Here is a 25,208-nt window from a genome sequence, read left to right on the forward strand (position 1 = left end):
TGGATGGATGCTCTTTATCAACGCTCTCTACGCCATAATTTTGCAGAACACTTACGGGAATCCCTTTATATTATTCTTTCACATCACTCATCACACTACTGACCTTCTAGTTCTTATTGCAGACTTTGCTGATGGTTTTTTTTCTTGCTCTAGACTTCAGATTCAATCACCTTGTCCCTTTCCCCAAGACCTGGACCCTTGTCAGTTTTCCGTTTATCGACTAGCGTATTTCTATGGTGGGCCACCTGCAGCTGCGATAGCCGAAAGCCTCTCCCTAACAGCGAGACACTTGCATAAAGTCTCTTGCCAGCTTAATTTCTGTATGTCAGTACGTTATTTTTCGCTTTCTTGATACATGAATGGTAGCTCCAATCAAGGCTACGTCAACCCCCAGCCACAATTTCCCACACCTTCACGTTGTTGCACGAGGCTCAACTACCTTACTTATTTCCTTCATCGAATCCTTCGCGTTTACACATTCGCACCTCATCTAAAGGTAGCAATGATTGCTAATACCATGCGCTAGCTCTTAAAGCTGTTCAAAGATAATTGATTCTTGGTCTCTGTGGTCGTATTGCTGTTGTAGCAGCTGCCTCTACTAAACACAGCATCAATCACAAGATGCAGTCTTGGTCAAACAATGGCCAAAACGGCGCCGATGAGGCACAACAACATCAATGGCACAATAACTATGCTTTTGCAGGCCAAAATGGCCAATTTGACCCTCATCAGCCCTGGTCGCAGTCTGTGAGCGACCAGGCTGCTTACTCACAACTTAATCCTCAAGATGCTTCCGCGTCAAACTTTTTCGACTCTGATCAAAGTCATTCCTTCCTGTCAAACACTCTGCATGGCTCTCAACAGGATCAAGCAGGCTACCACCCAAGCCATGACTCTCTCTCTATGAATCAACAATTTTCACAACAGTCACAAGATGTAATGGATACAGATTTTAGTGGAATTCATCCTGATATCTACGGCCAGCACAGAAAAATGAACCTGGATAACGCCATGGCTGGTCTTGGACAACTATCAAGTCATCATCATTCTACCAATTTTCCATATTCTATGGCACCATCGAACGAGTCATCCTTCGAACCTTCTATCCAGCAGTTTTCTCAGCAACATGTAATGCCACAGACAAGTAGGCAGCAGAGCCACACACCAGTCCAGCAGTTTGATGGTATCTCGCCTGCTTATGGCCAAGGTCATAATTTCAGTCAACCGCCCCAGCAATCCCCGGTTCAGAATCAGCAACAGTACAACCAAGCTGCCTTTTCACCTCCAGTGAATGGTCAGACGCCTCAACAGCGACCGAATGAACAGCTGAACTTCCAACAAGGTCATCCGCAAGCACGACAGCAACCTCCTCCTCAGTCTCAACAGCAGATCCAACAAAACCAACCACAACAACCACCACCGCAGCCTCAGTTCGCCCCCAAGCAAGCTGTGGTCTACCCCCAGACCTCGCAGCCGTTGTCTGGCCAGAATTTCCAGCAGTCGATACATCATCAGCAGCCACACCACTTCATCAACAACGCCTCATCACCATCCACAGCTAACACTCAATATCTCATGTCACAACCTGGCACGAATCAAGATACTGGGGTCCCTCAACCCGTAACGAACGAACCACCTCCTAAGAAGAGGAAGAGAGCAGCTAAGAGTGAAATCAACACTCCTACCCCCACTCCAGAGCCCACCTCAGCTTATATCGACTCGCCTGTTGGGTCTCCTGCTGTGAAAAAGATCGATGATCTCGATGGCCTCTCAGCTCCAACTCCCACGCCTGAAGAAGCCCAGTTAATCAATCAATTTAATAAGCGCACTAAGGCCGCCCAAGCCAAATTTCCTGCTATCAAGGGGCTTCCTCATTTGGTTCACGAGGGAACAATTAAGCTTCCCGCACCTAAGAGCTATGACAAGCTTGCCCCTCTCGTGGCACTGCCAGCTCGTAGTGGAAGACAGATGGTCCCCGAACTTGGTTACAGCCTCCCATGTGAAGTCCAGGGGCGTTTCACAAGCCAATACCGCCCCTCTCCAGACAAGGGTGGGCTTGATGAGAGGCGCATGGAGGCTAAGGTGCTTTTGGATGACTTTGATCGTTCCATGAAGGGCTTAGGCAAACGGCGTCCCAAATACACGGAATACCCACATGCTTTCAAAGAGCAACTTAAATCCGATGAGGCTTCGAAGAACAAAGCTGAGAAAAAGGCAAAAAAAGAGCTTGAGGAAGAACGTGGTAAGCCAGTAAGTTATTCGATATAGTCATTCCTAGGCCTTGTGACTAACCACGTCCAGATCCGCGCAGCTACCCGTCCAGCCGACCCTGCTGAAGCTGCTGCCTGGGATGCCATCGGGATGGTGCACATCGAGCAGTCTGTTGCGCGTACCAACACCCTAATTGCAACCCGCGTTCAACAAGCAGGCGAGTATTTCATCAAACTTCGCAGTGAAATGAACCGTGCCAAGCAGGAACTCGACCAAGCTATCAAGGATAAGAAGCCTGAAGTTGTGATTGCAAGGGAACGACAGGACTTCGAGCAGAAGAAGGAAATACTCTACCGAGCTTTGGACGCCACTATCGAGCATGCAGATGATGCGGTATTGGATAACCTTGGTGGTCACCAAAAGCTAGTTTTAAGTTTGGTGAATGCGCTCATCATGTGTATCAAAGCGAGTGACTTTTCGGGCAAGCTCCCTAAGATTGTCCTCGAGATGTTTACACATTTTCCTATGACGAAAAAGATCGCCGAGACAACAAACTTTGAAACAGTGAGGAAACGGTTTGCCGACAAGGGAGACTCGGAGGTCAAAGAGCTTGTATCAGAGATTACAGTCAAAGTCAAGAAGCTCAAGGCCAGCGAGCTCGAAAGCACAGGCTATCAGGGCACTTCCGCGTCGAGCAGAGCAAAGGCTAAACCGGGGATGGAGCCTTCAGCCAAGCGTGGGCGAGACGAGGAGGCTGACACAAGAACGGTTAAGAAGATTGCAGTAGAATCAAGCGGCAATGCTCTTAGCAGGAAACTTGCCCAGCCCAAGATTCAACTTCAATCAGCATCCAAGACCAGTGCAGCAAAGGCAGCAGCAGCTTCTATTCTGCCTGGCAAACCCAGACCAGTAGCCAAACCTGCACCAAAGCCTGAAGCCAAAGCAGACGTGAAGGTCATAAGTGACGACAAGATAAAAACAGAACCGAAGCCACCGCGAACTGAGACGAAACCACCGGCACCTCGAAATGGGACCACTGCCGCTCCGACCTCAAGCTCAGCCAGCGCCCTGTCCGGCATTGCTTCGCTCTTGGACTCGATCAACGCACCCAAAGCCGAGATTCCTGTTGCACCGAAGGAGACAAGTGGCCCTGAAACCTCCGAATCACCTGAAGAGAAGGCCAAGCGTCTCCGCAAAGAGGCTCGCCGCAAGCTTCGAGTTAGCTGGAAGCCTGAAACTGAGCTCGTTCAGATCAAGATCTTTCAGAAGGAAGAAGCCGAGGACGAAGGACGAGAGTCGAACATGATCCGAGATGCCGCCGACGACCGATCTGAAGGAATGGTACTGAAACAGCGTGCGAACGTAGAGGAAGAAGAGGATGACGAAGACGTTCCTTATCAACCTTGGATGGGACCTGTCGCAATCGACCTCTCTAGGCTACCAACAGACGTCCGAAACAAGAACTTTGTTACCCGAGGCGGAAATGTCACCTTTACAACAGACGAACAGCAGCGCATTGCAGATAGGGAGCAACGGGAGCTCATGGCTATCTATACTGACCCCGACGACATACCGCCATCACCCAAGTCACCATTGCCCGAGGCTGCTGGAACTGATCAACAGAAGACACAATATCTGCCTGATGATTCTAAGTTCCAAGAGATCCAGCTTCGATGGCGCGATGAGCAGCAAATGGGATCTGATGGAGCACTCTACACGGCCCTACAACGTATCGAGGCGAAGAACAATCCAGGAAACCGTCTCGATTCGATCTTGGGCAACCTCCGAGGCGCCTCTTCGGCGCCCCGCACATCCCCTCAACATGCCTCCCACTCACACCACCATCCAGCCCTGGCTAATGATACTCTGCCTCTTGTCGCTGGCCGTACCGTGTTGGAACAGGTCATTACGCTGCTCAAATCCGACAAGGTCAAGAACTGGCGAGACCCTAAAACAATGACGAACGATGTTTGGCGTGCTTTCCATTACTCTGACATACCTACTCGCCTCTGCGGAGGTGCCATTGAGGGTGTGGCCAAGTCTCTCTCAGGCATGCCATTTCCCAGCAATTCGCCTCCAGAATGGATTCTCCATGATCAAGAGAAGGTCCGTGAGTGGCAGATGGGCCACAACAAAGAACTGGCAACTCGACAGAAAAGGGCAGACGAAGAACGTGCGCGCGCAGAAGCGGAGGCCAACGCCCTGCAAGCAGCCGCAGCGGGTGCTTCGTCTGGTCAAGCACCAGCCAATCCCCAGGACTGGGCCGCCTATTATGCTCAGCAGCAACAGGCTTATGCCCCTTACATGGCCTTGTTGCAGCAAATCCAGCCCCAGACGACAGCTGCACCTCCACAGCAGCAGCCGCAAATTCCTGACAACCAGCTCCAGTCCATCCTGGCCGCTATCAACCAGCCATCACAGGCTTCAGGTCAAGCCTCGGCCTCGACTTCAAATGCCGCTTCTTATCTCAACCCCAACGATCCATCATACCAGCAGTACATGATGCTCAGCCAAATGACACAAGGGCAACAAGTTCCCCCTCCTCCGCCTCCACCACCCGCAGCGGAGCGAGAATGGGACAGAGACAGAGCATACAGCCGAGATAGAGACCAAGATCGAGGTTGGGACCGAGAACGGACGTATGACCGTGATGATCATCACGGGGGCAGAGGGGACCGTGATGGAAAAGATGGAAGAAAAAAGAAGCCTACTCTACCACCACATAAGCCTGCTAACAAAGCACTCATTGGCACCAAGCCTTGCACTTTCTGGCAGCAGGGCAAGTGTGCCAGAGGAGACAAGTGTACATTCCGACACGACTAACGATGAGCTATATAAAGCTTGTTTACTATATTGAACCTGACTTGGAGTTTAGAAGTGGGATATATCATGGTGTATTTTTACTGTAACCAAAAATTCGCATCAGCCAAGGTCAATCGGGGATCAAGACATTGAATTTCCTACACTGTGTGCCTGCGCGCGTATTCCGTGCCATTACATGAAGAACAAAGATATTTCATATTTCACGTCCTTTGCATAATTGTGATTCTAATTTGAACTGTCCATAGGCCTGATAACTGCGACCAGTTTTAATCATTGATTGATGCTCTCAGCTTTTAGATATCGGATATTCTACCTAGATAGACGACCTACTCGGCAGCAGCCATCTCTGTGTCACCCTCACCAGCCCTTTTGACAAGCCCACGCAGACTCAAGTCGTAGACAACATCCTCGACTCTCTTGACGTCATACTTGACGGCATCAGCTCGCTTGCGGAGGATGTCGTTCTTGAGGTTGAGAAGCTGGAACCCGGCAAAGAGATCCTTGATGAACCCACTAATAACGAGAGGAAGCTCGAAGTCTCCGAGGGTGACAGCGTTGGGGGCCAGACGGGCGAGCTCGTTGGTGAGGTCCGTCAGAGAGAGGAGATACTCTTCGATGGTGAAGTGGAAGGCATCGCGGTCCTTGAGGTTTGTAGGGACTGGGGCATATTAGCTTCAAGGTTTTAGATAGGTCTGAAGATGGCTCACGAACCCTGGAAGACCTCGCCGACTTGCTCGAGAGTGAGAAGGCGGCCGAGAGAAGCAGGCTGGGAGTCAGAGCCTAGACCGCCGAGCCAGGCAGTGTAGACAGTGGTGCCGATGGCATTTTGGACAGCTCTCGCCCACTTGCTGTTGTATCTATCACCGAATCAGATTTTGAAGCCTTTTGACATGGCTGCGTGAACGTACTTGTAGTATGGGTGCTTGCTAGCCACCTCATTCAGCTCCTTCACAATAGTAACCTCTTCCTTGATAGCATCCTCAACCTGTGACACAAGCGCAGGGTCTGCAATTTCCTTTAATCAGCTTTGTGCATCACGAACTAAGACATGAGAAAAAACTGACAGCGAGCGCGGGGCGTAGAGTGGACGCGAGAGAGAAGACCTTGAGCGGTGGCAACGGCGCGCTCGAGACGCTGGATTATCTGGGTGAGGTTATCGCGGACGGTGGTCTCTTCATCGAGCTTCTCTTGTAGGTGGGAAAAGATGGAGGGATCGAGGAGAGGAGTGTCGGAGGACATGATGGCGGGTTGAGGGAGGATAAATGAGGCTCTGCGGATGAAACTCTGGAAGAGATGGAGGTTGGAGCTACGCTAGGGTCGTTTATTATTTAGACGACGGATATTATTTGCCTAGCACGAGGTTACGAGATGATCACGAAAAGAATCCACGGCGATAAAATGGAGGTGCAGAGGCGCATCATTAATTTAGCTACGGGCATTTACATTCAACCATTACCATCAGGGATTTCGACAAGCACCAAGATCACGGAAATGGAGGGAGTTCTTCCTCACTGCCCAGGCAAGCCCGAGCAAGCAACGAAAAACAAGGAGGTCAAAAAGTGCATTCGCGTCACCTGGAGGCAGTGTAATACCAGGGACACTGTGGGCGGAATCATGTGCAAGCACAGCGGAGACCACCCGTAGACCAAAAATAGGAATAATCACGATTGATGTCCTTAGACATCTTTCAGAGATTAAACTGAAAAGAACAGATACTACACTTGATCTAAGCCAAAAGGCAAAGAGAGCTAAAGAGAAAAGAAGAAAGGAAAAGCGAAGCTTAGAGGGGTAGGGCGAGATTATATACTGGCTCTGAAGGCGGTGAGGAAGCGAGTGATCTTGAGAGCGGCAGAATCTGGGCCAATGAAAATTCGGGATTGAGGAGGCTGAGAGTGCTGCCTGTTGATTCACTGTGGGTAGGAGCGCTCCACTGAGCGAGCGAGGGTACAGGGCAGAGAAGCTTGGTGTTAGGCCTGAGGCTGCTTGCGCTTTGCGAATTGATGCCTCAGAAATGAATTGCATGGTGATACAAGAAGAAGCTTTCTATGAAGCTAAGGCGAGTTGCTCATTTATTTGTATGGGCAAACACAGATAAAAGAAAACGTGACTACAAGCTTGCTTTCGTACTGAAGTGCGTTCATTGCAAGCCGTCTCGAAGAACATGGTTGTGCAGGTACAAACCGAAAGTTTTGACAAAACAATACCGCATTTCACAACCTCATCTCCCCAACGTGACTCCTCACAAATGTCGGCTTATTTCGAAATCCAATATTCAGCCAAGGCGAAGCTTGTTCCGTCGATTCGAACTTCCTTTCCTGAAATGTTGCCCTGATGCAGCTTGCTTGCCCAAAGCTTGGGGCTATGCTCCTATCCATGCCAACAAGGATTCACATCCTGACCACTAGAGACGACTTCTACGTTCACGATCTGCAGCCAGCTTGTATTTGAAAAAGGTCTAAATGTGCTCCGAGTTCCAATGCTCGCCAAGCTTCGACACCGACTGTTGGTTGTGTTGTTCGAATGCCCATCGTGCGTTGCGCCGTTTCAAGAACTTTTCACGAGGAAACCGGCCAGTCCGATACATGCATGCCTAGCTTTCCCAATAGTTTCTGATACTGGATACTATCTGCTATGCTTCATGCGTCCTCGAAACGGATGGCCTGAAGACTCCCGATGCGGCCCGCGAGTGGTTTCCTGGCATGAGACACCGTTGGCTCTAAAAGTGATCAACCAGCACATTCCAATATTTAGGCGGCATCATTGGTCTTTGCCCTCAGCTAATGGTTTGGCTTTGACGCAAGCATGCATTTATCCCCCGCAAGATATAGACGAGCGACGCCCCGACCCCTTGCCAAGCAAATATTAAGCATCTAAGGACCAACAGTCGAAACATTGGTCAACTGACGATCTTCAAGCGGGAAGACACCGAATGAGTCGGCTTACAGGTCAAGCTTAGACAGCATTTGGCCACCAGAGTAACGCAAGGAGAGGCGCAACGACCAGCATGTGTTGCTTGTGAGCGCCTCACGTAGGGAATGAAAGACACGAGGTCAGGGTTCACACATCAAAGAACCTTCGATAGAGCCTGGTAAGACCCCTAAACTCGAAGTCTTGATCTTTCGATGGGGATGTAATTCACGAGGGTGTTGATATGGCACGCGACTGTCGCAGATGTTTGTCTGCAGTACAGGCTGCTCCCGTTCTTCTAGAATATATGGTTTTACCAGTTCCATGGCTGAGGGTTGCCAACGCCTCAAGCTCCGTGCTTCTTAATATGGCGAATGATATTCAGCATGAAGAAAGGGGACCACACTTTTAGAGATTAAAGGGCTGTTTAGGAAGGAGTAATACCCAGGACCCGCTCTGTCGGAACGGTTGGGAAGGATTGTGTAGGTGCTGGTTGGTGGTACCTGCCATGAACAATATGAAGTGGCTTAGTATTGTTCTTCAGCTCCCACCTCCAGAATTGGAACAGGAAGAATAGCCACAACTCCAACACCAACATGCTCACAATTGAAGTGGTGATATGTGATTGATATCTTGCTTTTGATGTCATAATGTGATATCCAAAACTTGATATAAAGACAGCCAGTTCCCTCCGATAATTGAGCATATCAGCAAGCTCTCAACCTCAACTTGACGAGCAAACCTGCAATCTTCACATCGAGATTTCTTTATAACTCAATTTCTGTCGCCATGTTGGTGAACAACTCCCTCAAAATATGGGGTCTACTCCTCAGTGCCACCTGTGTTCTGGCAAGCCCAATTGTCCTCGAATCTCTGGATGAGACCCCTGCCGACTGGCAGGAATCCGACTCACCAGACCCTGATCAGATCATTGACGTCTCCATTGGCCTCCATCCTGAAGATAGTCAGTTACTTGATACTGCTCTCTATGGAGTCTCAGATCCCGACCACCCCAATTATGGCAACTATCTCTCTCGGGAATCTGCCAAAGCCCTCCTCAACCCATCTGATGAAGCTACCGAATCTGTCAAGCGCTGGCTTACAGATGCTGGAATCCCTGAGCATCATGTTCGCGACGAAGGCGAATGGCTTCATGTACGTACCACAGTCGGTCAGGCTGAAGGCATGCTAAGCACTCGCTTCTCTGTCTTTGCTCGCGACAGTGAACGAATTGTCAGAACCAGGGAGTACTCAGTTCCTCATGAGATCGTCCACCATATTGCAACTATTCAGCCAACCACATTCTTTCCTATCTTCGACAAAGCTGGGAATGTTGAGGGACCTGGACTTAGACTCACGAAGCGGGACGACAAGAACGGAAAGAAGCCACCGAAGGACGGTAATAATGGCGGCCCGGGACTGATCAACTTGGAGAAGTGCAAGACGGAACTGACGCCTTCCTGCATTCGAGAGATCTACAAGATGCCAAAGAACTATCCAAAGGCGGAGAAGGGCTCCTTATTCACGGTCGTCAGCTTCCTCAACGTAAGTACATTTGGTATCCGGGTAGGCTATGTACTGATGAATCTTAGATGACTGCCCAAAACGCTCAACTCCAGGAGTTCTTCCGACGCTTCGCCCCTGACCTCGAGGGCGTCACTTTCCGCAATGCATCTGCTGCAGGTGGGGAGAACCCGCAGAGTGCCAGGATTCAAAGCAACGAGGGAAATTTGAATACCCAGTATGCCATCTCTTTGGCCCACCAAGTCCCAGTAGAACACCTTACTGTTGGAGGCTTCAACTACGATTTCAACCCAGACTTGGAGTAAGTATCTTTGGGTCTCCCAAGAAATGGCACCGCTAACTGATGTCGTAGCTTGCTCAAAGTCCCTGGAGACTTCACTCGGTCCGTTGAGAATTGGCTCGGATTGGCGGAGTATCTCTTGAACCTGCCAGACAAGAAGCTTCCACAAGTAGTTTCCATCTCGTGGGGAAACTACGAGCAACATATCCCCAAGAAATATGCCCGACAGGTCTGCAACAAATTTGGTCAGATCGGCACACGTGGTGTCTCGATCCTAGTTGCAGCTGGTAATTTTGGCGTTGGTGTCTCATGCCAGTCAAATGACGGAAAGAACACAACCAAGTTCCTCCCGACCTGGCCCAGCGTTTGCCCTTATGTGACCTCCGTTGGCGGAACAGAGAGCAACAGCCCCGAGAGAGCTTGGCTAGATACTGAATACGATCAATCTGGTGGCGGCGGCTTCTCAGATCTCTTCCCTCGCCCCGCGTACCAGGACAAGGTTATGAAAGACTATCTGAAGAAGAATGAGAAGAAGTGGAAGCAATGGAAGAATTATATCAACAAAGATGGAAGAGCATTCCCCGACGTCTCTGCTCTCGCAAGTGGCCATCAGGTTATGGTCAATGGTCAACAGTTCACTGCAGGCGGAACCAGGTAAGTTGCGTGTTCGTGCGTATGCAATATAGCTGACATGAGGAATCTAGTGCGGCAGCTCCTACAATCGGTGCGATCATTGCTTTGCTCAACAACGAAAGATTCAAGAAGGGCAAGTCTGCGATGGGATTCCTTAACCCCTGGCTCTACAAAACTGGCCAAGCAGGATTTACCGAGTAAGTACCCGAATAGTTGGTGCTGTTGAACATTCGCTGATCAAGGCTCTAGCATCTTGGAAGGAAAGACCTCAGGCTGCCCCGGTATTAGCCTGGAAGGATTCCCTTCTTCCGAAATTCCCAACGCGGGATGGGATGCGGTCAAAGGATGGGATCCCGCTACTGGTTTCGGAACCCCGCGATTTGACAAGTTGAAGAAGCTTGCCACTTAGGAAGAGCTGGTCCCCAAGAAAGATAGCGGATCGACCAAGAAGCGACCGGAGGTGGGGAGTGACTGTAGCGAAATGCTCTAAAAGGGAAGAAGTGATGTGAGGTGGCTACAATGTACAAGAGGAGGTCAAGGCGTATACATAATTCGATTCAAGCTGATCTCTACGAGATTTAACATAAGTAACAAGAACCTTTTCGCAACAACTATATCCACAGTCCATCTTCTGTAGTGATCGCAGTAGTATTTAGACAATACCTTTCAGGGGTTTTCTCTTAAGATCCGAAGACCTTGGTCCAGTCCTGCCTCTTGAAGTAGTCCTCAGCAGTACTGAGCTTAGGCGCAGACTTAAGCTGAGCTCAGGTTAGTGATTGCTTGAAAGTAAAGACAGTTGTGAACTTGCATGGCGAGGATGAACCACAGTAGGGTCATCTCGACCCTCGTAACCGAACTCATTAAAGTACCCAAAACAGTCAATCATCTCGCCCAACAGCTCATCGGATATACCGGGGGGGATTGCGCCATCGTCCTTGATGGCCTTTGACGGGATACCAGTAGCCTTTGTGAAGGCAGCAGCGATCTCATTGGCGGATAGCCACTCTCTGTAGCCGATGAGGTTGTGACCTGCGGGTTCGTCGATGATGAGTGCCTTGACCAATGGACCGGAGTCCTCTTCAGGGGCGATGTAGGGGAATTTTGTGTCGACGTCAAGAGTTGAGACGAACTGAGCAACTCCCTCGGCGTTCTAAACATGCGTTAGCTGGGTTCACATACTGTGAATAAAGCATGGATTGACCTTGAAAGGCTGGTTCGGCGGCAAGAGAATGAAGTTGCTTAGAAAAAGTCCAGCTTGGTAGACACTTGTCTTGGCCCACAGATGAGGATGCTCCTTTTGGGCATACTCTGTCGCACGAGCCTTACCGTCAAAGTGGTATACACGAGTATATTTACCCTTGGACCACTTCTCCGAATGAGATAAAGACGAGAGAATGAAGCGTTCAAGCGTGGGGATCTTGGCAGCAATGTCAATGACGTTCTTCAACTGCTGCTCCTCATGCTGAGAAGCCCAGTCATTGAGAGCCTGACCAGGCTTAGTTCTGAATCTGTTGGCCTCGTTATAGAGACCCCAGAAGTCGCTGACAGCGAAGATGGCGTGAGCACCTTCAAAAGCCGCATTGAGTGAAGAAGGGTCATCGAGATCGGCTTGGACCACTTCAGCGCCTTTGGAAGACAAGGCTTGGGCTTTGGCGCTGGAGGTGTTGCGGGTGAGGGCGCGGACTTTCCAGCCTGGTTCGGAGAGGAAGGCTTCGGCGACGGAACCGCCTTGGTTGCCTGTGGCTCCGAGGATAACGATGAGCTTTGAGGGCATGGTTGAAGTTGTGATAGAGAGTTGAAGTAAAGTGAATAGAACGTCGTTGAGTGAAGTTGATGAGTGCTGTCTAAGTCGAGCGAAGCCCTTCTTATATACCTAATCTTATGACAACGACTGCACATTTGTGATGATCAATCTGCAACTCTGCTTTATCAGCATCAACAGAGTCTCTTGCTGTTGCCATCGATGGTCATGCCGTTACTGAAGATGTCGGGAGCGAATGCCGCTCTTGGCCCCATAATTGTCCGCTCTGCCGCTCGGGATGTTCCAGGAAATAGGCCGGCTTGAGCGGGGAGTGGGTCCGGAGCCGGCGTAATAAACCCAATCTCATTATCGTTTTCGAATGACGGAGGAACCAGCCTCCGACTCTCCAATTCTTTTTCGTGAGCGTTCAGCTGTGGTTGATATGGGGAGTGATTGTGCGAAGTGCTGTTTACCTGGTTGATGGTATTCACAGATCTAGCTGATGGACTTGGTCACTCTAGCCGTCGATGACTTAGTGGTGAACATGGCAGTCTGCAATGGTCAATCACGGTCTTTTGAAGGCCAATTTCAGATATAATAAGGACCGCAATGGCGTTAAACACCAACTACCCAGCAACAGAGCAAGTATCTCCCACCGAACAGCAATACAAAGCCCCATCATGGAACCTGTGGAACCTGCTTACCAAAAAGTGTTTGACCCCAATCTTCCAATTCACAAACACTATATTCCAAAGAAGCTGGTGAAAGATGAGTCTAAGCTTGATAACGCAATTATTGGACTTTTTGGAGCCTGGGACTTTAGCTTCGTCAATCGCTACGACGCAAAAGAGGAAATGATCACAGTCGAAACAAACGATGATCAATCGATAAACGTGAAAGAGTACCTGCAAAAGCTGGGAGTTCTGGAACAAGACTAGACTGCTCGATAGTGAGAATTGAAGGCTTTCTTCACTGATATGAAGCTGCTGGATTCAGTAGTGCAGTTGAGATGATGGATATCATGCTTGTATGCGCGTCCCTGACTAGTGAAATTGATCACTATCAAGTCATATCGTGAAGATATTGGTAGCCATCGACAATTCAAGCTTAATGATTCAGTGTGCCTTGAATTGGGTATAAATATCGCGTCAGCGGTATACTTACTACCTTACAACATAAACTACCTCACCATCCTAGACCAAACCACCAAACTGAAAACAAACAATATCATCATGGCTCCCGAATACGAAACAACCTTTACCCGCACTCTTCCCTTCGCGACCCACAAGATTCCCCAAGAGCTAGTAAAGAATGAAGAAGAATTCTACAAAGCTCTCTGCGACAGATTCGGGGCTTGGACATGGGTATGCGAGAAGAAGGAGGGAAAGTATGTAGTCGAAACAAACAAGGATGCGCCGATAGACTTGAAGAAGGATCTGCAGGAGAAGGGGGTCTTGAAGGGTGACGAGCACCTGGTTGAAGCCGCCCCTTGATGCGGGAGTGAATATGAGTGTCGGGTGGGAGACAACAAAGAGCCTATGGCAATGATTTGTAATTCGGAACTTTTGTTCAACATGAATGATATCAATTAGTTTATTGCAAAGCCTTGAATTTAAAGCGCCGGTGTTTTGCTTGCCTCAGTGCGGGTGATATTGACATGAGCGGACTCGAGCGGCCCTTGTCCGCTCCGTCCGCCCCACCCGCTCCCGCTCCAGGGCCTCTCTCGTAAAATGGACCGGAGGTCTTCCTCCCAGATAGATGATACCTACCTGTAGGTACTCCCGGAAGAAGCCATTCCCCTTAATTCATGGTCATATGTCATCATCCGATATGTAATAGCCCTGATAGACTCTTGATCCTGTATGAACGGATTTGGTCATGCGTCTGTCGCAATGTTACCTATACTCGAATAGCATCATCTCTTATTGGGGTTTTCGTATCCACCCCCGCATCTTCAATAGCATATATCATGTAGGCGTTATGATATTTGACAACCTTTATGACCAAGCTGTTGCATCGTAGCTTTCAGACTGAAGCGCAAGCTGTCACAGACGTCTGCCGATGAGCTGGATTACAAGGCCAAGTTCGGAGATCAGACTTCCGCTCCAGAAATTATAGACAGCTTATTCTGACATAAACCTTTTGTAAAGGAACATTGTGATGTACAAAGTAGCACGAGCGATAGACCTCCAAGCGAGAAGAAAGATACCTGATCACGAGACGGGTATGCTTAAGAGTCATCTACTTTTATACACCTGTAGGCATATGGCGAATGTTGAGGCACGAGATACGCTGTGGAGGTTTGTTCAAGTCACTGATGATATATTCTTGGCCAGATTTCCCTGAATGTTTGAAGATATATATAAAAAAAACATTGAAGCCGTGTGTAGTGTTATACAGTAGGTAACCCCAATTTGCCCTGATCCTTTATGCCAATACACCTTTACTCCGTTAACCAACCTCATTACAATTTCATATTTTAGTGTCGAGGCTCAAGAATGTCTAAATAATCGCCGCATAGGGTCGAAAAGGGAATGTATGTCTCGTTCTTGAAGTCTGTCAAGATACCACCGAGTTGATCCTCAGGTGCTCCTGAATCTGGGTATACTGTCTTGTAAACCCACTTGCGTCCGTCAATGAGCTTCTCAGTAATGGGCTCATCTTGCTTGGTAGCTTTGAAACCAGCCTGTAGCAGGGGGACGGCGTAGGGATGGAACCAGTACTTTTTGAAGTCGGAGATGAGGTTTCGCTTGCTGCAGGTGGCGTGGTAGAAACCGAAAATGCTGCGTGTAGCGACATTTGTGTCGAGGTCTAGGCTGCCTACCCAGTCACGGGCAGACATTGTGGCCAGCTCGGCAGGGAGAGATTTGAAGACTTTTATGAGAGATCGGTATACATTCGCTGGCATCTGGATGCGATAGGGCTTGAAGTTTTTGCCCACGTCGAAGACATCCTTTGACATGGTTGCCGTATTGTCCGAGTTGTTGTAGTTGAGCTTGTTCATCCATCTATGGGCGAAGCATCCAGTCTGCACGAAATCCGACTCGAAATCGATGGCGGCATGGTACTCGGTGATATTCTTCGTTTCGATAGTGGTGGCGTTGTCGCCAAAGCTGGCCATCATCGACTCATTCTCAATCTGCTCAGCGCGCGAGAGTTCCTGGCGCGCATAAAGTCTGGCGAGGTAAATCTGATCCGACGTCTTGTATTTAAAGTTAGGGTCGAAAGTCTCCTCCAAACTGGCAATACCAGCGTTGATAAAGTTGCGCAAGTCGCCTACAGGTCCAATGACACTTCCTGAATTGAAGTACTTGGCATCGCGATATGTGACATCACCGCCGCCAGTCTTGGGACCATAGACATTGCGAGGGAGATGCGATCCGGGGATCTTGGTGCACTGCGCCTCATTTAGGGCTGGCCAACACATCTTGTCGGCGCCCCAAAATAGAGTTTGCTTCAGTCCGCGTTTGTGGGCTTCTTCAACGGTTATGCCAAAACGGTCAGCCAACCGGCGGTCGGCATCAGCAGCAACCTTAAAGTAGCGCTCAATAATAACCTCAACGGGTAGCTGGGCCATAACATCGTATCCATCGCCGAAGAAGACGAGGTCGTCATCGTCGCCGCCTTGGGGAAGTTCGTCGAGGTACTTTTTGATCGAGTACAGCTTAGCGGTATGCGCAGCGGAAGCGTTGTATTTACCCTCGCCCTTCCAGCCGACCATATACGGAGCGGGATATCGGTTGACAAGGGCGGAGGTAACGATGGCGCAGAACATGTCATTCGGATTCGAGGCGGGCAGCAAGAAATGCAGCTGCGACGTCTTGATCACCTTCTTCTTCGGTTTCGAGGGCGCATGGACCGATGGTGAAGCCCCGGTCGATTTGGATCCGGACGATAACCCATGTGTAGGTGTCCACTGCGGCAGTGTCAGTTTACGAGGCAGCAAATGAGAAAAGGCCGAAACCCACGGCATCTGAATAAAGATAATAAGTCTCAAATAGGATAAAAAAGACCAACACGCATACAGCCACCATAGCCGTTCGGCGGTATGGCGATGTTTTTTCCGACATGGCAGCGATGGCCAATTTTTTTTTTCTTTTCACAACCAAGAAGCGAATGAATGATGCAAGAAACGAGCGACCCAGATCAGAAGAGGAGACTTAAAACATTGTGTTAAGTAAGGATCTCCCCAGGTAAATATAGATAAAGATAGGGGTTGAGTGTTAAACTTGATCAGGGAGAGAAATCGATAGTACACTACGTAGTAAGGGGGATGGCGTACAAAACCCCACTTGTCCAATTTCAGATCTGAGGTAAGCTCTAAGATTCGCTGCGCAGCGGTCTTGTCAGCGTGCCATGGCGTCGTTAGCACGCCCGTTGGCGTTTTTTCAGTGCAACCGTTACAGGTACACGGTCTTCTTCACGTGATGATAGTGTCTGAGCCAAAGAGATTCATTCCAGAGAATAAAAGAACCGTTTTAAAAAGTGGACAAGTATGACGAGAGTGCAATTGATACGAAACTTCAGCCCTGTTTTGACGTTACAGTTACACTTTAATTTATAGCCTTGAGGGGTCCCGCACCCTGTAACAGACCCTATATGCCGATCAATCCTGGAACGAGATTGTCTATTCCTTCAAGTTTCAGACTCTTCCCTCATGTTGGACCCCACTGTCTTTCGGCCGATTCAGTGATGATGGTGCCTGAAAAAGTATCCACAGCGGGGTATTCCGCTATAATTGCATGATATCCGCGAAGAATTTGAAAGCAATTTCTATTGAGCTTCGAAACCTCCTAAGATAACAGAAATAGTTGATATGGTATCATTTCTTCCGGTGATAGAAGAATATTTCAACTATGACGATATAAAAACCGTTGACCATTACTGCCCTCTGGCCGAGATACCCGGTAGCCTTGTTGCGACGGCCGCTGGAATTCTAGGATAACTGGCTTTGGCGTGTACTGATCACAGGCAGGTCCTGAAGAATATGGCGGTGGAGGAATTGGATCGTTGTGTGATGCAGTTTTTAATTGATAAGAGCTTGCGTTCTTTTCAGATGGCGAGTAGTACTGATTCGGCGAGTTTGAAGATGAGTTTCCTGATAAGAAGCTCTTGATATGGTTCATGACGATCGACATGTTGTAAAGTCAGATTTGAGCAAGGTTTATTTTGAGATGATGAGAAGCGGTGATGCAAATGATGGAGTAGTAGTGACGAATACAATGGAATGACCTATTCGAATTACCATCTTCTCAATTGAAGATTGAGACTTTATATAAGACAAAATCGTTATTTTTGGAGTCGTTGTCTCTACTGATCAGCATGATCATCTACGTAGCGTCAATGTTAGTCGTCGTGGCTTAGCTCGCCCAATATTCCGATTCCGGCTTACCCGCCCCTTCACCACTCGCCAGTTCGCCAATCGCGAGGGGCGAGTGAGGCTTATCCTTTGATACGCGTATGGAATTGGTGTGCTGCGGAATGCCGATAAGGCTGACACCTGCGTAAGACGCGCCGCAATGGTCTTGATCCATAATGGATACTCTTTCGGGAAGCAGTTTCGACATTGAGGATGCAATTATTCTGTCAATTGCTCCGAAGCGGAGGCCGAGAGCTCCGCGGATCAAACCATTGATGTTTGAGACTTTGAGTTTATGTAGTGTTTAGACGTTATACTAATCAATGGAGATGAAACTCAAGATGAAGGTTACCTTCGGCAGTTTCAAAAGTTGCGTCATTCGAGATACACTTCAGTAAAGGTTCATGAACTTTCTGAGTACGATTATAATGGCTAACATGACCATTCAATTTCAAGCTAAGCATTAAAGCACCCTCTTCTTATGCCTTCACAGGACGATACACAAAATAGCCAAATTCTGCCGACTTGCCATTCCCGTTCAAGTCCGAACAAGCCATACCGACAAATGCACCAGTGAAAGAACCTCCAGAACCTCGAGGGCCACAACTGCACTCGTCTGAAAGTTGAGAAGCGTCCAAGACAGGCCCGTACTTCTCGAGCGGCTTATCGTCAACAGAGTAGTAGAACTGTAGCTCTGCCTCCCTTATAGTAAGCGCCAACTTGACTTTACCCGTGGCTGGTAACGTGACTGGATCCAGATGGTGGATTCCGAGTGACCCAGTTGGCCAAGATTCTTCCGAGCTCATGATAGATAAGAGTCTCTCGCCATCTTCATTAGCTGTGATGTGAAGATAGAAAAAATTGAAGCGGCTGTAATAGGCAGTGAGGCCTGCAAACTCGCGTTCGTTCTCAGGCTGGAAGTCGATGACTGCCTCGGCGTCATATGAGAAATGGGTTTGGCGACGAGCTACAAGGGCTTGTTCGAACCAGGAGCCGATAGCATCACGGCCGTAAAGAACCAGTTTTGCGTCAGTGGAGAAGATTCTGTCTGGCTCTGGGGTGCGAAGCCATTGAAAATCGAGAGGCAGCCCATTTTCGAAAGTGTATCGAACCTCTCGCCAATTGTCGTCCTCATTTCGAGTACCTGGTACATCGACGAGTGTTGAAGGAACCGGTCCATTTTTCACGTATAGCCAGCCATCATCTTTCCAAAATGCTTCTTGGATAGCTGTTTCTCGTCCGAGGACACTGCGGCGATTCTCTGTTATCGGTCGGCTGAGAAGATGAACAAGATAGGTTCTTCCGTCTGGTGTCGCGACTAGATCTCCATGCCCAGCACGTTGGAGTTCGGTTGATGGAGAGTCACGTGAGGAAAGGATGTACTTGTCCGGGTGTAGTTCGTAAGGACCCCAAATGCTTCGAGATCGAGCAAGAGTGCATGAGTGATCGTATGAAGTTCCACCTTCGGCTGTAAGAAGGTAGTACCACCCGTGCCGCTTGTAGATATGTGGCCCCTCTGTGATACCAATCTCAGTCCCATCAAAGATCTTCTTCTGCGGCCCAATAAGCTTCCCAGCTTTTGGGTCAAACTCCTGTAGCATAATGCCACAGAAATGTTCTCTGTTTGGAAAACGATGGTCTCTTCGCTGATTGACGAACCACTTTCTACCGTCATCATCGTGAAATAGTGAAGGATCGATGCCTGAAGAATTCGCATGAATGGGGTCTGCCCAAGGTCCATAGATGGACTCGGAAGAAGTGATATAGTTCTTCAAGTCCCAAAATGTGCCGTCTTTTCTCTTCACATCAGTATACACAAGCCAAAACTTTTGACCGTCGTATGAAAGACAAGGAGCCCAGATACCACCGCTATCTGGATCTCCTCTCATATCTAAAAGACCTTTGCGATCCAGAGGACGAGTGATGAGTTTCCAGTTTGCAAGGTCGGTAGAATGATGAATCTGGACGCCAGGGAACCATTCGAACGTCGACGTGGCGATATAATAATCAGTGCCAACTCTGATTATCGAAGGATCTGGATTGAATCCAGGCAGGACAGGATTGCGAATCGTAGGCATTTTGGTGGCTCTGTAAAGTTGAAATTCAAAAATAGTTCAGAGACCTGAAGAAGTGAACATGCTTTGGCTGACGCAAGAACTTATACTCTGACCCCGCATGCATTGTACCGACCTGTCTGCTTTACTAACAGACCAAGAGCGAGACGTTTAGCCAGACGAGTCTGATTTGATCATCGGATCCATGATATATGGGCGTAACGCAGATCCATCGGACCATCTCCCCACTCTCGCGGAGTATCGCTCCTAAGTCATGTACGCTAAGAAACTCGACGAGAAGTTGTGACAAGCATGATATTATGGAATATTCATTATTCCCTAATAATGACGCTTATTCGAAAGACTCTGATCGAATTCTATTATAGAACTCACTCTCGCCTTTTGATATTCTTTCTATCTTTCAAAAGACACCGATCATGTCCTTAGATTCCCCGCGTCAGTTTATCGCGGAATGTCGCTTGAAGTTGCAAGGTCACGACATGTTGAGAGTCTAAATGAAAAGAAGTCGAAACCACAACAGCTACGAGAACTGATAAAGTCTGGTTGAGGTACAACCATTTGGGCGCTGTCCACATTCCATCTATGAATTGCTATGCTCACAGTGACCTAGACATAATGACCAAAACTACCAATCAACTCCCCCCAAGTTCCTTCACATCCATCTAGAGTCTTATCTCATGTAAAACTTTGGACGAGAGATTATCAAGTCGAAAGTGGCAGAGATTATCGGTTTGTCACAGCTGCACTGAGACAGAAAGTGCATCTTCAGAGACAAGGCCAGGCTCACATCCCTGAACGCAGTTGGCTGAGACTAAAACTCAGGGATTACGTTGATCCCAGCAATCTGCTCGTACCAAAGGGCATCCAGGTACTTGTTTTGTAGTTACCATTAGCGTTGATATGCAGAACTGAGACATACTGCGCACTGAGACAAAATGAAATGCCGCGGATGCTTTTCAGCCCATGATTTTAGCGGCGGATCGGGACGGCTGGCCAAATCAACGATGTCAACGCGAATTACCTAGTCAAATTTGCTTGGGCTTTCAGCTTGACCCTCAATATTTTCACCAACCAGATGTTGCAAACGTGAAGGGCAGAAGGAATTCAGAGACAGTCTGATCCTTTTCTGTGTAGAGACAAGGACTTGCCTCAGATCGAGGGACGAAAAGATACAGCGTCCGAGACGGGATACCGTCACTTGTCTTGATATCTAGCATCTGGGGAGCCAAAAAGGTATCAACACGCATTTCCTGTGTCATACAGGGCCGCAGAAGATCAAACTGAGTTCGAATGGGAAGTTATAATTCGTTGTTACGCAAGGGATGTAAAAATTTGCCTTTATGTTACACGACAACCTGCAGCTGTGGATAAGTGGAAGAAACTGGTGCTGGTTCAAGTCCCCTGACACAGGTTTTCGGAATCTCATCTTGCTATCCTGCAGATGAGATAACCGAGGTCTTTGGGAAAGTGAGGTAAGACAATCCTGGTCTGCCTATCACCTACAACTTGCAAGCCATGGAGCGGGGTCTGAAACACGGCAGAGTCGGGCCATTCAGCTTAAAGGGACAAGAGCAGGGAATGGGTTCCATAGGAACACAAGGCAGTGACTGTGATACTGAGGAAGAACTGTAAGAGCTTTAGAATGACCAAGGGATACTTTAGGTTTCCATGCAGCTGGCTGAATCGAGTTGACAGAATGGGTTGCGAACTGGCGATAACACCGATAAGGGATGTATCTCACACTGGCAGCTGGCCAATTTCGGGGATCGTCTTGGAGAGTCTGGGACAATGAGAGGGTCCTCATGTACTTGTTGAGGTAGATCTCGAAAGTTGTGCTCTGGTTAACATGAACTATTGGCTCAGCCGTCTAAAACAATAAAGCAAAGGGAATTCCATTCATCCTTAGCGGCAATATGGATATGCAGGAAAGACTTCAGAGACCGTACATGCCCTTATTGCTCGGATTAAGAGAAAACAGAAAAGAGAATGTTGCCTAAGGCCGTCAACAAGATTTCAAAAGGGAATTGACAGAGATGGAACAAGTATTTAAACCCTCGCACCTTCAACCATGCTCAGAATCTCTCACCACCACCATCTCATCCTTTCTTCCCAAGTCTTTCTACTTAGGATTACCCTTTATTCCTTTGTTACACCGCCATTCCTCGAAATATTCTCTTAACTTTTATAACTCTGATACTGCACTATTCATCACTATGAAAGCCTCAGCTGCTCACCTCCTTCCCCCTTACTGAGTGTCACTCAAGTTCAGGCGACATGTGTCCCAGGAACTCGTGAGATGATTAGTCCTGGCTACGTCGTCGAGTACAAATGTAACTGGCTACGCATCGGAAAGAGCCACAGTGGTATCGACTCTCCCGCAGAGTGTACCGCCCTCGCCAGAGACGCTGGGTGCCTCCGCCTCTACCTGCCATCCCCCATCCAAGAAATGTGTCGTTGGTAGGGAGGGTGGTACAGAGAAGCCAAACGATGATGCCTACTATATGGTCAAGGTCGAGGAAGACGTAGAAGATCCCTTCAAGGAGGATAAGGATGAAGAAGAAGACCCCTTTGCTATGACTTGTGATGAAGAGAAAGACGCCTGTCTTGAGCAAGAGACTGCTTTGAAGGCCGAGCCGGCCGCTAGCAAAGCAGAGTGCGATAGCATTCTGGCTGACTCTGCTCTTCTCAAAGACTTCCAACAGTCTAGTTGTAAGAGCCAAGTCTTCCTGAACCTAGAGTCCCCATGAACTAACATGATACAAGGCACTGGCCAGCATTCAAAGTACAGTACGGTGGCAGGAACCAGGTACCGCTTCTGGTGCGGAAGATGTAAGCAAGCAGAGGCACGACCCAGTTGCCATACGCAGCAAAATGGCTGACAGAAAATACAGTCCATGGCCCTTCTAGCCAACGGGAAACGCACTATGTTGCCACGATGGAGGCTTGCGTCAAGCGTTGCGCCTCCAAGCCTTGGTGTACCATGGTCCTCCACGGAATCTTCCGGCAAGAGTGCCAGCTTTATGATCGTAAGGGTTCGAATCGACGTAACTCCTCCTCAGCATGGACCCCACTGGAACTGTGCTGTCAATGACAGGGGTTAATTTCGTCACTGAAGGAGCAAAACTCTCAACTGGTCGAGGTTAGAGAAACGTCAATAGTAGGCTTCACTTTCTTGTGGATGGAAAACCACCTCGGTCTCATTATTTTCCTATGGTTAAATCTTAGGTTCAATGTGTTAATGTTATGGACCATACTTTATCTACAGTACTGACCATGATCTACGTCCCTTGAAACAAAGTGAAGTGTTGAACTTAATTAGCCAGTTAATACCTTGCAGGATGAGACTGTTAGATATCGTAACCATTATCCATTGAGGCTGTATTAGCTTCACTTAGAACTTGGTTCCACTGTCCAATGAGCTGAGTAGCTAGCCCCTGCAACCATGCGGCTATTTATGGGATCCATCTCCTCAAGCTGACTCCCCTCATTTTCTTCTTCCTTTATTGCCCTTCGCGATTGACATAGTATATTTATCATCATGTATCTTATCAACGCTTCGACTTTGCAACTTGAAGAGTTCTATAGCAATATTCCCGAATATGCAATCCTGTCACACACGTGGGGTCACACTAGTGAGGAGGTCCTCTTTCAAGAGATACGCACCAACTCATCCGACGTGAAACTGAAAAAAGGGTACAAAAAGATCGAATTATGTGCCAAGCAGTCTAAGAAAGACGGCCTCGACTACTGCTGGGTAGATACTTGCTGCATCGATAAGTCAAGCAGTGCAGAACTCTCAGAAGCTATCAACTCCATGTTCTCGTGGTACCGAAACTCGGCCGTCTGCTATATATACCTAGAAGACGTGGTCCATGAGGAAGAATCAAATCAAATAGATGAGTCTCTCGGAGAAGCACGGTGGTTCACACGTGGCTGGACACTACAAGAGCTCTTGGCTCCTCGAGTTCGCCAATTCTTCGATGCAAACTGGACAATGATCGGAGAGATATCAAAGAATCGTTACAGAGAACACCTAGTCAATGGTTTCTTTCGCATGGATATGACCGCAGAAGAAGATGGAGATCCCCAAGAGCTTGAGCGGATGAGTCTTGCCAGTCAAGTTGCTCAGATCACTGGAATTCCCAGAAAGGTCCTTTATATCGGCGATCTTGGCTCCTTCTCAGCTGCCACGAGAATGTCATGGGCTGCAAGGCGTGAGACGACTCGCATCGAAGATCAGGCATACTGCTTGCTGGGAATTTTTGATGTTCACATGCCACTCCTCTACGGTGAAGGGAAGAATGCTTTTATACGACTGCAAGAGGAGATTATCAAGAAGCAGCCCGACCATACACTATTTGCATGGCGTTCTGAGCCAAGCTCGCCAGCTCGAACATTCAGCGGCCTGCTTGCTCCTTCACCAAGGAATTTCTACAGCGATCAATGCCGTGGTATATTACCAAAACAAGTCGACATACCATTTGAAATGACGAATAAGGGCCTGCATCTACAAGTCCGTCTTGTTGAGCATGATCCGGGATCTGATGAGTTCCACGCCATTTTGGATATTACTCACCAGTCAAATCCGAGGAAAGATATATGGTACGGCATCAAGCTTGGACGGCTGGATAGTTGTGGTCAATACGCTCGAATCAACACGGGTGAACAGTTGGTTCGTGAGGTTGAAACGACGCGTACGCTTTCGATCAAGCCAACACATATTTATGTTCAGCATTTCATCCGCCACAACTCTCCACTCTATGGAAGAAACCGACCGTCTACGGTTGTTCTTGGTTGCGCTATGGAGACGATGTCATTGACAATCCTCGAAGCATCAGGATCAAAGAGCTGGGATTCGGAATCGTTTACTTTTCTCCCCCCTAAAGATGGTCTCTTTTATGCTAGACTTGCATTCCAAAGCAAGCCGAACCTGAAGGGTTCATCTCCGTTGACTATTGGATGGATAGTCAGGAAGGATGATATAGAAGGTATCAAGTCTCATCTTGCCATTCTTAAGGAGAAGAATGATTTGTACCGGCCTAATACTCTTTGGGAGAATGGAATTCGATCAGGGATGGTTAAGATATATCCTCAGTCGACGTATCATATTCGTGATGGAGAAATGGTGGCTATGATATCTCTTCATGATCAGATAATTCTCAAAAACTAAGTTTAGGTATCTCGAAGCTTGATACCTCTACTTCTGAGCCAGAAGAACCCAACTCTCGAACTTGACCCCCCCATAAGTTTCAACTTCCTTCTTGAGTACCTCATCAACAGCCTCTGGCCATCTTCTCTCCTCATCACTAGTATATCCAGCACGAGCAGGACGCATCAAGTCTCCCAGCATAAACTTCTTCAAACCATCTTCCAGTTCAGGTCCACTAACAATAATACTGTCCTCCACAAGTTTAAACTTAGAAGAGTCAAATCCAGCTTCAACGGTCGTCTTTTCCAGAACACCAGGTTCAAAGAACTCTGGATGAGGCATTTTCAAAGGTGGAAGGTCTGGTCGGACAAGTGCTTGGGCAGCGTGAATGAGTCCGCCAACTCCAAAGCGCTTCCAGCATGAGATGACGGCGAGACCATCAGGCTGGAGCGTACGGTGGATTTCCTTGACGCCTTTGACAGGATCAGCCAGGGTGTAAACACTGA

At 48.3% G+C, this 25,208-nt stretch overlaps 10 protein-coding genes across 10 annotated transcripts; 6 read left to right on the forward strand and 4 right to left on the reverse strand.

The window, feature by feature from the left end:
* Positions 1-621: 621 nt before the first annotated feature.
* BKA55DRAFT_508638 (uncharacterized protein) lies at positions 622-5,034 on the forward strand (the record flags this gene model as incomplete). The annotated part of the gene is made up of 2 exons (XM_046187453.1): positions 622-2,250; positions 2,302-5,034. 2 exons carry the CDS (start codon positions 622-624, stop codon positions 5,032-5,034), a joined length of 4,362 nt encoding a protein of 1,453 aa, XP_046050995.1.
* A 204-nt stretch (positions 5,035-5,238) lies between these two features.
* Positions 5,239-6,461, reverse strand: BKA55DRAFT_564072 (Translin). Its single transcript, XM_046192457.1, has 4 exons — positions 6,099-6,461; positions 5,943-6,039; positions 5,746-5,891; positions 5,239-5,692 (listed from the first exon to the last, which is right to left on the reverse strand). The coding sequence occupies exons 1-4, from the start codon at positions 6,271-6,273 to the stop codon at positions 5,361-5,363; spliced, it is 750 nt and encodes a 249-aa protein (XP_046050996.1). The 5' UTR covers positions 6,274-6,461; the 3' UTR covers positions 5,239-5,360.
* Positions 6,462-7,283: 822 nt separating this feature from the next.
* BKA55DRAFT_316442 (uncharacterized protein) lies at positions 7,284-7,992 on the forward strand. Its single transcript, XM_046185664.1, has one exon. It carries the CDS (start codon positions 7,511-7,513, stop codon positions 7,898-7,900), a length of 390 nt encoding a protein of 129 aa, XP_046050997.1. The 5' UTR covers positions 7,284-7,510; the 3' UTR covers positions 7,901-7,992.
* A 738-nt stretch (positions 7,993-8,730) lies between these two features.
* Positions 8,731-10,787, forward strand: BKA55DRAFT_592747 (peptidase S8/S53 domain-containing protein; the record flags this gene model as incomplete). The annotated part of the gene is made up of 5 exons (XM_046195437.1): positions 8,731-9,486; positions 9,534-9,766; positions 9,818-10,399; positions 10,450-10,575; positions 10,628-10,787. The coding sequence occupies 5 exons, from the start codon at positions 8,731-8,733 to the stop codon at positions 10,785-10,787; spliced, it is 1,857 nt and encodes a 618-aa protein (XP_046050998.1).
* Positions 10,788-10,914: 127 nt separating this feature from the next.
* BKA55DRAFT_674325 (uncharacterized protein) lies at positions 10,915-12,362 on the reverse strand. The gene is made up of 3 exons (XM_046198052.1): positions 11,580-12,362; positions 11,187-11,528; positions 10,915-11,136 (listed from the first exon to the last, which is right to left on the reverse strand). The coding sequence occupies exons 1-3, from the start codon at positions 12,150-12,152 to the stop codon at positions 11,059-11,061; spliced, it is 993 nt and encodes a 330-aa protein (XP_046050999.1). The 5' UTR covers positions 12,153-12,362; the 3' UTR covers positions 10,915-11,058.
* A 153-nt stretch (positions 12,363-12,515) lies between these two features.
* Positions 12,516-13,081, forward strand: BKA55DRAFT_564078 (uncharacterized protein). The gene has a single exon (XM_046192458.1). The coding sequence runs from the start codon at positions 12,677-12,679 to the stop codon at positions 13,055-13,057; it is 381 nt and encodes a 126-aa protein (XP_046051000.1). The 5' UTR covers positions 12,516-12,676; the 3' UTR covers positions 13,058-13,081.
* Positions 13,082-14,291: 1,210 nt separating this feature from the next.
* Positions 14,292-16,470, reverse strand: BKA55DRAFT_564080 (uncharacterized protein). Its single transcript, XM_046192459.1, has 2 exons — positions 16,088-16,470; positions 14,292-16,035 (listed from the first exon to the last, which is right to left on the reverse strand). Exons 1-2 carry the CDS (start codon positions 16,187-16,189, stop codon positions 14,599-14,601), a joined length of 1,539 nt encoding a protein of 512 aa, XP_046051001.1. The 5' UTR covers positions 16,190-16,470; the 3' UTR covers positions 14,292-14,598.
* Positions 16,471-17,479: 1,009 nt separating this feature from the next.
* BKA55DRAFT_640647 (glycosyl hydrolases family 43-domain-containing protein) lies at positions 17,480-19,693 on the reverse strand (the record flags this gene model as incomplete). The annotated part of the gene is made up of 2 exons (XM_046197130.1): positions 17,975-19,693; positions 17,480-17,763 (listed from the first exon to the last, which is right to left on the reverse strand). The coding sequence occupies exons 1-2, from the start codon at positions 19,554-19,556 to the stop codon at positions 17,480-17,482; spliced, it is 1,866 nt and encodes a 621-aa protein (XP_046051002.1). The 5' UTR covers positions 19,557-19,693.
* Positions 19,694-21,626: 1,933 nt separating this feature from the next.
* Positions 21,627-22,644, forward strand: BKA55DRAFT_736800 (uncharacterized protein; the record flags this gene model as incomplete). The annotated part of the gene is made up of 4 exons (XM_046201346.1): positions 21,627-21,962; positions 22,015-22,262; positions 22,317-22,382; positions 22,445-22,644. The coding sequence occupies exons 1-4, from the start codon at positions 21,850-21,852 to the stop codon at positions 22,642-22,644; spliced, it is 627 nt and encodes a 208-aa protein (XP_046051003.1). The 5' UTR covers positions 21,627-21,849.
* A 447-nt stretch (positions 22,645-23,091) lies between these two features.
* BKA55DRAFT_592751 (heterokaryon incompatibility protein-domain-containing protein) lies at positions 23,092-25,201 on the forward strand (the record flags this gene model as incomplete). The annotated part of the gene is made up of 2 exons (XM_046195438.1): positions 23,092-24,004; positions 25,185-25,201. 2 exons carry the CDS (start codon positions 23,092-23,094, stop codon positions 25,199-25,201), a joined length of 930 nt encoding a protein of 309 aa, XP_046051004.1.
* Between the last annotated feature and the right edge of the window lie 7 nt (positions 25,202-25,208).

The sequence above is a fragment of the Fusarium redolens genome (assembly GCF_020744475.1).
Source record: "Fusarium redolens strain MPI-CAGE-AT-0023 chromosome Unknown BKA55scaffold_6, whole genome shotgun sequence".
NCBI classification, from domain to species: domain Eukaryota; kingdom Fungi; phylum Ascomycota; class Sordariomycetes; order Hypocreales; family Nectriaceae; genus Fusarium; species Fusarium redolens.